Genomic DNA, 12112 nt, shown 5'->3' on the forward strand with positions numbered 1-12112 from the left:
CATATCCTGGTCATAATTCTACAATACCCACATTTAAAGCTGCTATAATCAATGTTTTAATATAAATAATAGATGTAATGAGTGTGTAATGTGAAAAGGTTGCTTGCTCAACCTTGCAGTTCCCTTCAGCTCACTGTTCTGGTTTAACAGTATGCAACTTGACCGTTTTGGTTTAGTCTTAGCGCTGTCGACATCCTTGTTTTTAGCAGCATAATACGCTTCCTGCCTGGCACTATATGGTGAACATTTAGAAGAGCATTTACAGCTAAAGAGCCAAATATTTCCCTCAGGAGTTGGTAGAGACAGAGCTAAAAGGAGGATAAATATTGGACTTACATTCATCAGGTGGACCCAAACATTACTCTTAATAAATATTAATGTCACTGTCTGCTGGAAGCGTAAATAGGCAATTTCATCATATAAACTTTATACCGTGGTAATATGTCAATGTTAAGTGTGTTTACAGCTTGTTCTGCTCCACCCGAGTGTCCAAAAAGTTCAATTAACATCTTAAGGTTGCTTTCACACCTGGGTTGTTTGGTCTGTTTTAATCGAACCATGGAGCGTTTCGTCGGATAGTCCGGTTGTTTGGGGTGGTGTGAAAGCTCATTCGAACTCTGGTCCGCTTAAATGTGGGGGTCTCTGTTTGCTTTCACTGCATTTACTAGCCTGCAATTTCAACCTTATGCACAATTTACGGATATATATAAGGGGATGATAACCTTCAAATCCATAACCTAATTTGACAACACATCATCCTCTTTCTCCATCAGGGCTGCCCTCACCTTCACTCGCTGTCTGTCAGCTGCTCACATTGTTCGCCTTCTTCTACAATATCAGAAACACCAAAGCAAAACCAGAACAACCCAAGACGTTCTACATTTTAGCGTTGCTCCATTATTTCTGAGACCATAAGTGTCGGCGACTTTCACTCGGATATTCTGTCCAATAGACCAGCGACCGTTTTGACCACGTGACATTTCTTTACAATGTTTGGTGTGTTTGACAAAGTGCAGTGTGAAAGCTAAACAAACCAAATGAACAATCCAACAATGTTGCAACTTTCAGCCCTGAATTGCACCGAGTCTACCGGACTATAGATGTGAAAGCGCCTTAAGAATATTGCATTAGATTTGTCATAAGATCACCACCTGTATATGGTTAAAAAAAAAAAACTTACTGTAGCCAGCTCATCAAACTTCCCAAAGAGTTCATTGAGCAGTTTGACCAGTTCCTGAGCAGTACACTGAGAAGCCAAGCTGGTGAAACCCACAATGTCTGCAAACAGGATGCTGTCAGAGGAGAGAGAGAGAGAGAGAGAGAGAGAGAGAGAGAGAGAGAGAGAGAGAGAGAGAGAGAGAGAGAGAGAGAGATGAATTATAATCTGATGTGAAGAGCTCAACTTGTCTTGACAGCTGATTTCACAACACTCAGCAGTTCCCAATACACAAAAAAAAAATATCTCTACAGAAACAGACAGGGTATGTTGACTGCTGGTTCTGACACTAAATACCCACAGATCACACTGCAGCAGAGAAATTGGCTAATGGCGATCAAAGGTCGACCATAATCCAATCCCTGATAAGTGACAGCATCTTTTAGGCCAAGCACTAAATTGATAATGGAGCTAAACGGCCTACTGCAGTGGGGATGAAGGAGGTGTTGAAAGCTACTTAGCCCCTTATTCATTTTGCTCAGATGCCAGATGGCAACAAAACGAGGCGTTATGGATCTTATTGACTCTCAAAAAAAAAAGGCATCAGAGCTAGAGCTGTGTGTACTGTATAGAGCTGGATATGATTTCTGTTGGTACTGATACCAAAATGATACTTTTTATGATGTCTTACGTTGAGAAGTTCCCTAGAAAAACAACAAAATACCTTGTTTGCAAGTTCCTTGTCCAACACATTTGTGCATTTTCTGATCTGAAGCTCCTATCAGCAGGACAACAACTCTTGCAAAAATGATTTTCACATATAATAATAACAAACTAACATTTTACCAGATACATTTTCTAAGAGATTTTTTTCACAGATATTATCCACATATCGCATATATACCACATATTGCTGATTTTAGGTATTCGAACAAACAGCCAATTCTCTTGTTTACTCTCGTTAAACAGTTTCGTTAAATGTTGTCCGAACTAGAGATGTTCCGTTACCGATACCAGTATCGGAAGAGCCTCTGACACTGCTTAAAATGCTGGCATTGGCATCGCAATGTACTGGAGTTTATGAACCGATCCGATACCACGTAATTTAGCCCTGAAGTAAATCTTGCGTCGAGGAGTAAACCTCTATATATAGGCGCCCGCTCTACCAACTGAGCTATCCGTGCACCCGTAAATCTACTTTAAAGTAGTTTATTTATGTTCTTTTTCCCTTGTGACTGACTGTAAAACTGGATAATAAAGAAAGTTCCACAGCATTTTTTGTTTGTTTGTTAATGTTTCACAAAGAGTTCAACCTGAGACAGGCTATACAATAATGATAACAATCATATCACATCCATACAGGGATAGTATTATAAAGCTATATATATATATATAAACATATGTATTTTCTATCACACTGGTATCTGATGGGTACTCGGAATTGGCTGATATGCAAGTTCAAGTATTGGTATCGGGAAGCAAAAAATGGTATCGGACCATCTCTAATCTGAAAACCAGCATGTTTGCCTACATAAAATAGTCTTAAATAGGCAAAATGTTGCTTTTAATCGGGAACTCTGATTAGAGAAAAAGTAAACGAGATGTATCTGACCATACATTTAATGCCAGCCTTCAGTATGTGACAGTTTTTGATACTTGGTGTTCAGGAAACATTTTGGTTGCTAAGTTCTGAGGTGGGATACCCAGCTCTAGCGTGAAGAGGGCCCTTCCTCTGCATCGTGACTGAGTTGCCCTATAGTTGCTCAGGAGCCTGATGTATGCAAAGCTGGGATCACGACTGCTGCTCGACAGAAGAGCTCTGTTGTGTGATTTGTCTTTGAATGGCTCTATTCTGCCGGTCGGGCTGGTGTGGGGAGGGCGAGGAGGAGAAGGCGAGAGGAGGGAAGATGGGGTAGAAAGAAAGGAGGCGTGGGAGAGGGCGAGCAGAGCGGTGGCGGAGCTGAATAGGTGTGTGATCAAACGTACTCGGGGCCACATCAAAGTGGGGGCCAGATCAGGGAAATGTCACGCCCCTGCTCGGGAAAATGGAGCTGAGTTTTTTTTTAACATCGTGTTTGCGGGTGCATGTGTGTGTTTGTAGCTTCCAGCCGACTCCAGGGAGCTGCTACAAAAACACACACGCACCCGTAAAGCACATGGGTGGAGCGGCGTGATGGTGATGTTCCCGAGCTGTGTGGGAGCTAAACAGACGGACGTGAATTATTATGTCCCTATCATGCCTAGGGCAGAGTACACTAACATTTAAATTAACCCGGGGCTAAACCAAGGGAAAGGCGAAAACAGTTCAAGATTAATCAAATCATTTATTGTTAACCCTCCTGTCAAATTTGACCCATTTTCAAAAAGTTTCTATATCAGAAATTTGGGTTTCTTTCAACCAAATTTTCAAAAAAAAAAGTAACGTGGATGGTTCCATACGATGCTATTCAGAAGTAAAATAAATCATATAATAGATCAGTCCACTACTTTCATAAAATTAGCATTTGAAAAAAAATGTTTATCAAACAACATTGAAAAAAGTGACAAAAAATTTCGGAAAAGCATCAAAAACGTGGGGGAAAAAAAAACACAAAACGTCCAAAAGCGCAGAAAACACTGACAAAAACAAACTTAAAAACTGACAAATAAACTTTTGGGAAAAGCTTCTAAAACACCGGCAAAAGTGACAAAAACGTTGAAAAAAAGGGACAAAAACATCAGCTTCCACACTGGACACACTGGTTTTGTTCTCTCTGGCTCCACTCTGACAGACAGACAGACATACAGAGAGTGGAGAGGATTGTCTCTTGACAGGAGTGCTGTTGACATGCTACCTAGCCCTCCACTCCCACACTCAGCAGCACTGATACAGCTCTCCATTTCTCTTCACTGCCTCGCTGGAACTAAATCGTATGGTGGCCGACAGGGGCGAAACGCACTGCAACTTAATGAAACACACGCAAATAGACAAAACACAAGAAAATTAAGAAAACATCTTCATTAATTTGACAACACATGCGCAGCATTTAGCAAACGCGCTGCAAATACACACAACACAACCAAATACACAAATGCGCTGCAAATACACAAACGATGCAAAAAGAAAAGCACACAATCCCCCAAAACAAATGCAACAACACTGCATCCACACATTACATTACACAACGGAAGTTCTCCGGGCCTCTAGCGGAAGCGCTAAGTGGAACAGCTGTCACATCCAGTTCTGCTCTTATTGTGTTTTCTGTTTGTTTCTTGGACTTCCTGTTTTATTTTGACATTTACTGTTTTGTCTTCATTCACTTCACTTGTCTTCCTGTCTTTGTTTGTTTCCCGCCGTTTTTGATTACCTGTCTCCGCCCTATTGTGATGACTGTGTGTAGTTGTCTTCCCATCCCCCGTGTATATATACCCCCTTGTTTCACTTGTTCCCTGCCAGATTGTTGTTACTTCTAGTGTGTCTCACTCTCCAGCGTTTTCCTAGTTTGTTTTTCCCAGTGTTTCCTTGACCGTGTGCCTGTATCCTGACGACGATTTTTGCCTGCCGCTTTTTGTACCTCTACCTTATTGTTCCTTGAACAATAAATTGTATTCAGCTTTTCATCTATCCTGAGTTGTTCAGTTCAGTTCAGTTCAGTTCAATTTTATTTATATAGCACGTTTAAAAACAACCATAGTTGACCAAAGTGCTTAACAAGGTCCAAAATCAAAGAGATAATATACACAAACAATACACAATATACAATACAAAATAACCAACAGTAGAAAAAAGGTCAAGATAATGGTCAAGCCAATGCATAGTAATGGGTCTTAAGCAAGGACTTGAATGTTTCAATGGTCCGAGCTGTTCTTACATGAATAGGTAGACCATTCCAGAGGTTTGGAGCAGCCACTGCAAAGGCTCGGTCACCTTTGTTTTTTAACCTGGATCTGGGCACATCGAGGAGCATCTGATTGGAAGACCTCAGTGCTCTGACAGGTGTGTGGACATGTAAAAGCTCTGATAAATAAGAAGGCGACAACCCATTTAAGATCTTGAAAACAATTAATACAATTTTAATGTTTTTATGTTTGAGATATGTTTTCTCTCGTTTGGTGGGTGTGTCTCTAGTTTATTGGCTCAGGTCACAGGTGATACTCAATCAGCAGAGACGTGTCTGTAAACTCGTAATAAAAAGGCAGAGCGCTCTCTCCGCGTGGGGTCAAAAATCCAGCTGTTCCACTTAGTGCTCCCCCTAGAGGCCTGGAGAACTTCCGTTGTGTAATCTGGATGCAGCGGGGGGTTTTTTTGTTGCATTTGTTTTCGGGGATTGTGTGCTTTTCTTTTTGCATCGTTTGTGTATTTGCAGCGCGTTTGTGTATTTGGTTGTGTTGTGTGTATTTGCAGCGCGTTTGCTAAATGCTGCGCATGTGTTGTCAAATTAATGAAGATGTTTTCTTAATTTGCTTGTGTTTTGTGTATTTGCGTGTGTTTCATTAAGTTGCAGTGTGTTTGCCCCTGTCGGCCAACGTAAAATCGGCTCAACGTCAGGCCAGGTTCTCAAGCTCTGCAACATTTTTTTTTCATTACAGGCGCAATAGAGGTGGCTGCTGAAAAGGCCGATCAAATTAACAGGAATAGGGCTGCAGAAAACGACTGTTTTCAGTATTGATTCATCTATAATTAAGTTTTTTCAAGAAATCAAGTGATCATAGTTGTTTATTCTATAGAATATAAAAACGATTGCAAGTTCTTAGAACCAAAGTGAATGTCTTCAAATTGTTTTTTTTTTATTAATAATAATAACAACTCATTACATTTATATAGCGCTTTATCATAGACACTCAAAGTGCTTTTGGGGGGGGCTACTCTCTGCCACCACCAATGTGTAGCACCCACCTGGGTGCGATCAACAGTCGAAAAACTCAACTTACAATGATATTAAACTGTGATAAATCAGCAAAACTAGAACCTGTAAATGTGTTTTGCTGTTTGTTTTTTTTTAAATAAATGACTTCATAAAATTGCAAAATATGTTGATAAATAGTTGATTTCTATCAATCTAACTATCCCTTTAGTTCTGTTAAATCACAAAGCTGCTTCTACTCATTATTTCCTAAAACTTTGGACGTGATGTAACTTTTTGAACTCTTATCTGACGTCTAAATCCTACAAAGTTTCATCAGAGCATTCTGGTGAAAAAATGGAAACATTTCACTAGTCTGCTTCATAGTCATACAGACGTCGCACCAATTTCTCGGTGAGTGTTAAAGTTCACTCTTAACCTTGAAAATATAGTCAGCATCTCACAGATAATTCCACTGATAGAAAGCTCTGGAAAAAAAAGCTAGTAAGTGGACCTTAAGTTAAGAAAATACCTCTTTTTGGCTGCTACAGAGCCTCTAATTTACAATTACAGCCACTGAATTATTTGTTCTCATCGGATTCAAAAGTCTCTAACAATACCACCACACATGGCAGATGAGATTTTCTGATCTATTGGTGGTGGTAACAGCGCTCCGTCCCTTTTCTCCGTCTAACCTTTACGTACTTTGATTGTATCTGCGTTAACGGCTAACTTTAATTGCTCTCCCTTTATTCTTGACCCTGACGTCGAGCAGGTGACACCTGGATCAAAACACGCCCGCCCCTCCGCGCACCTCTGCGCTCCGCGGTTGCTATGACACCCCCCCTCGTACCTGACATTGTCGTGACGTTGGATGTAGATCTTGTGAAAGATCCGCTCAGGCGGCTTCAGAAAGTCCTCCTTCATCTCCATGGCAACATTCCTGGGCAGTAGGCTCATTAGCAGACGCTCCTGAGGAGGGAGGGGTTAAAACAGAGGGAGAGGAGGCAGCGTGAGAACTTTAAACTGGGAGGACAGGAATGTGTTTGTATCCATGCAGGTGTAAGCAGACAAATATAAACGTATTGGTTCTTTGCTCTGGTATAAACATCCAGAATATGATTGACACACACCTTTGAGTAGAGTAGTGAAATAATTACTCGATCAACGAGGACAGTAGTCAAATAAATCAACAATTTCTGGAATCGATTAATTGTTGAGGCCGTTAGGGTTAGGGTTCATCTCTCTATCTCTCTCTCTCTCTCTCTCTCTCTCTCTCCCCCCAGTGGGCAAATGCTCACATTTGGCACGTCTGGCACTTGGGAGAGGTGTTCTCTTCACGGATTAACCCTAACCCTAACCATAACACCAGATACTGACTGGTTTTCGGACGCCCCCCGGACCCCGCCAATACAGTAAAACGGCACATTTTAGAGTGGCCTTTTATTGTGGCCAGCCTAAGGCACACCTGTGCAATAATCATGCTGTCTAATCAGCATCTTAATGTGCCACACCTGTGAGGTGGATGGATTATTTCGGCAAAGGAGAAGTGCTCACTAACACAGATTTAGACAGATTTGTGAACAATATTTGAGAGAAATAGGCCTTTTGTGTACATGGAAAAAGATCTTTGAGTTCAGCTCATGAAAAATGGGGGCATAAACAAAAGTGTTGCGTTTATAATTATGTTCAGTTTGTTGGCCGGTCGTTTAGGAAATCGTGATGGGAATATTTTTTTTATTTTCTGACATTTCATAGACCAAATAATTTATCAAAAAATAATGAGCACATTGGAAACGGGAATTGTCACACTGGGGGATCTTTATCTCGTTGGCATATTGAAATCCTTTCAGGATGTGGTACAGCAATTTGGATCCCTAGATTTACATTTTTTAGATTTGCAACTTGGTCATCTGTTAGTGGGGATTTTTAGATCCAGTTCTTCAGCCCTTAAGGCACCAGAATGTTTAGATAAGTTGTTGAATTATGGAAAAGGTCATGAGGCTTCTGGGTATTATTCTATGCTTATGTAGAACCTGGAGGATGGAGCCTGGACAGCCCTCAAAAAGACATGGGAAAGGGATCTGAGTATTACACTGGATGATGAGGAGTGGGACAGAATCTGTAAGGGTAGTGTGTAAGGGTGCACCTGATTCAGTTTAAGATTATGTATCGCTTCTACTGGACTCCCTTCAGATTGTTTAGACTTTAGGTATGAAAGACCAAATTGTTGGAAATGTAAGACAGAAGACGGCCAATTCACACTTCATGTCTTAATGTCCTGTGATAAGGTCCAGGAATTTTTCATGTACCGTAATGCATGATAACCTATGTCAGATTGCAGAGACCCAGGTTCCATTCAGCCCAAGATTATTTGTTCTGGGAGATGGGCCAATCCTAAAAAGTATATGTATAAGTACATAAGAACCTGGGTCCAGACTAGTTTAATGATAGCCAGACAGATTCTTTTAAGAGGATGGAAGAATGAAGGGGTGCCGTCAATCCAGGAGTGGGCTTGTGAGATGGCTAGGGTAGCGGCGTTTGAAAAGATGTCAAATAAACAGTTTGCCAGGTTGGATGTCTGTACTAGAAAATGTGGGAAAGTATCTTAAAAAAGTATGATCTTTCTGGAGGGCTCCTAAGAAGCTTTGTGCTGGGGAGAGATGTGTATGATGGGCTTATGGTGTTGCCATTTATACATATGTTTATTTGGTTTATGGCTTATTGTCTGTTATTACTTTTTTGTTGAATGTCTTGAATATTGTGGTTCATGTGTCATCTTTTCTTGATTTTTGTCTGGGTGGGTGGTGATGACGACGGTGGGTGGGCGTGTGTGTGTGTGTGTGTGTGTGTGTGTGTGTGTGTGTGTGTCTGTGTGTGTGGGGGGGGTGTTCATGTTGCAAGTTGTATGTTTTGTATGTTAAGAAATTGTTAATCACAAAAAGCATTTATGAGCAGATTTATCTTTAGTTGCAGCCCTTAACTGGATATCTTTAGGCGTCAGACTGGTGGACAATGAAGACATTTAACTCTCAGAACGATGTTGATGTGATAAGCAATTGCACTATTATCGGACATTTTATAGACTAAACAGTTAATTGGTAGATTCATTAAATCATTAATCATTAGTTTGTGCCCCACGTTGGGTGACAAAAACGTTAATTGGATTTAGGGGGTTGTTTTTGGATTGATTATTTGATGTCAATAATGTTAATGCCCATCACAATTTACCAGATCCTAACGTGATGTCTTCAGATTTCTTGTTGTGTGGAACCTACTGTCTAACACCCAAAGATATTCAATTTACAGTAATATAAAACAGAGAATAGAAGCAAATCCTCTGACAACAATATCAAAAAATCAAAATAGTGTAGTTAAAATAAGGGGGAAATCGTGGTTATGGCAATTATAACATTTGGTTAATTGAAAGTGAACGTTACTTACAGGCCTGTGACAGCATGCAAACTCCGCCCTTCTGCATTAAAATCACACGTTCCTCCACATACACAACTTAAAGGTGCTGTAGGTAGGGTAGTGAAGATCCAGGACTTAGCCAAAGAATTTGAACATCAATGAGCAGTGATTGACACGCAGTTAGACACCACCCCCGGCCCTGATTGGTGCATCTGAACAGGGAGCGGTGGATTTTTGCAAATCGCACTACAGGCTGTAGGTGGTGCCAGAGGAGCCGGATTTTTTTTTTAAAATTACCTGCTTCATGTAGTTCTACTGGAACAACGGGTCAGTTTCAGCAAATATGACAGAAAGTTAGTTTATAAGTCTTACCTACTGCACCTTTAATAAAAGATACACTACTTCATGGACTTCATTCTTGGGGATATGGATATATTTTAGTTTGAAGAATAACTTAAAGGGTAAGAATATCAAAACTGTTGTCAATCAGCTAATTCTTTCAGCATCAGCCTGAAGTAATGTCTACACGGAGCACCGCATGTGTGTGTGTGTGTGTGTGTGTGTGTGTGTGTGCGTGCATGTGTGGGTGTGCGTGCGTGCGTGTGTGTATCACAGTATAAAGTACTCTTGAAACTCTCGCAGGATGTCAAATGGTTATGAATGCACAATGAATCATCAGGCGGCTCAGCTGAATAGCTGTTGAGAGGCAGGTTATAAAATCAGCCGGGGCTCTCCTGTGTCTCCCTCCGACACCGTTTCACATCATGCATCCATTCACACAACTGCTCCTCACCTGTGAATTAAAAGCTTCACTGGAGAGCAGCCTTGAGAAAGAGCCGTCACACATACTGATACACTTACTGTGAGTGAAAGTGCGTTTGTCCATAGGTGCTTGTGTTTCACTTACACACACACGCGCGTGTAAAAATCATGATAAGCATAGTGTGAAGGTGTTGTCGTTTTAATGATTTCATTTATGATTTAATAATTTATGTACCTGCTTTATTAATCTCTTCCATTCCACCTCCCAGAATGTGTTATTATTCCCATTTCTCTGATTTGTCCCAGGCTTAATTCACTCTGTGCTCTGTTTGACTATGGCTCTCCCCTTAGTGGTTTATTAATGAACCACTGGCTCACTTTCTCTCGCATTAAAAATTAACATTCCTGCAGTTTATCAAGAAAGGGGAAAGCCCAGCAAAAACTTTTTCATCTTTTAAATGAATACTAAACGGAAGAAATCCAGCTTGTTTGCACAAAAAGGAAAATGAATGCTTAGTCAGGAAGAAGGAGTTTTTTTTTCTTCGTTAGGCTTACTCTTGTCACACGAAGACAGCAATAATACAGACAGTTTAACATGTAACATTTGTTTACAAAATGTAAACCAAAGTAGAAAAGATATCCATTAAAAAAGAACAAAGAAAAGATGTTTGCTCTTGGGGGGAATTGTTGGGTCTCTGCATATTATAGTGTGTATAGAGTGGTCTAGACCTACTCTCTCCTGTGTCCTGAGATACCTTCTGTCATGATTTGACACTATAAATAAGAATTTGAAAAGACAAACAGGGAGGCGAAAAGTGAAGAATTTTTTTCAAAGATCATTTTTGGGCGTTTTAGGCCTTTAGTTTGAAAGGACAGCTGAAGACATGAAAGGGGAGAGAGAGGGGGAACGACATGCAGCAAAGGGCCGCAGGTTGGAGTCAAACCCGCAGCCGCTGGGTCGAGGAGTAAACATCTATATATGGGCGCGCACTCTACCATCTGAGCTACCTGGGCCCCTGAGTGTGTGCAATATCCTTAAAGGATATCCTGTGGCATGATGACTTACTATGTGATGGACTGGTGACGCAATGTTACTACTTATAGACTAGATAAATGGATTTATATGGATAAACTGTATATTGTCAAAGTCAGATTTTTGGAAATTCAGTTGAAACGGCAGTGATAGTACAAACTCTTAAAATGTTAATTTTAACGTGTTCTATGTTTAAATCATAGAAGTTCTTTTTTTTAGAGAGTAACAGCAGTTACAAAAATATCTTAATTCAAGGTTCACTTGCTCGGTGTTACTGAGGCTTTCCGCCGTATTTTACGGTCTTCAGCAGCAGATGGAGTTTGCTCAGTTGTCGTGGAAATGTCTTCTTCTTCTTGAAATCGTGTGATAACCGTATGTAACTATACAACACTGATAGAAAGTCGACAAATCACTGAAGTTTCAAACCTAAGACTGTGAGATGTGGTTAAAGCTCTGGAAAGATTTTTTTTTTCAACTCGTCCATTTCCATCCTCAGTCTATAATGTTTCCTCCACTCTAACCGATTTCCGTGGGGGAGGGGGATTCGATATTTCAATCACTAGAAAACAACGTACAGTATGCGCCTGAATCTTAACGTCATTTTAAATCGGCACCAATGTGTTGCCATACCAACATACTGGTTTTGCCATTGGTTTTAAAGATGCAGTAGGTAAGACTTATAAAACTAACTTTCTGTCATATTTGCTGAAACTGACCTGTTGTTCCAGTAGAACTACATGAAGCAGGTAAATTAAAAAAAAATCCGGCTCCTCTGGCACCACCTACAGCCTGTAGTGTGATTTGCAAAAATCCACCTCTCCCTGTTCAGATGCACCAATCAGGGCCAGGGGGGGGGGTGTCTAACTGCGTGTCAATCACTGCTCATGCACACGCATTCATTCTCCCTTGTGGGGGGAGGGGCTT

General features: G+C 40.7%; 1 protein-coding gene across 1 annotated transcript in view; it reads right to left on the reverse strand.

Moving 5' to 3' along the window:
• Nucleotides 1–12112, reverse strand: part of LOC116038182 (adenylate cyclase type 1-like) — a 54000-nt gene that overhangs the window by 36825 nt on the left and 5063 nt on the right. Inside the window, exons 3-4 of the mRNA XM_031282399.2 lie at nucleotides 6833–6951; nucleotides 1181–1292 (exon numbers count right to left, since the gene is read on the reverse strand). Of these exons, the coding sequence (XP_031138259.1) occupies nucleotides 1181–1292; nucleotides 6833–6951 (231 nt within the window). The remainder of the gene's footprint in view (nucleotides 1–1180; nucleotides 1293–6832; nucleotides 6952–12112) is intronic.

The sequence above is a fragment of the Sander lucioperca genome, chromosome 11, assembly GCF_008315115.2.
Source record: "Sander lucioperca isolate FBNREF2018 chromosome 11, SLUC_FBN_1.2, whole genome shotgun sequence".
In the NCBI taxonomy this organism is placed as follows: Eukaryota; Metazoa; Chordata; class Actinopteri; order Perciformes; family Percidae; genus Sander; species Sander lucioperca.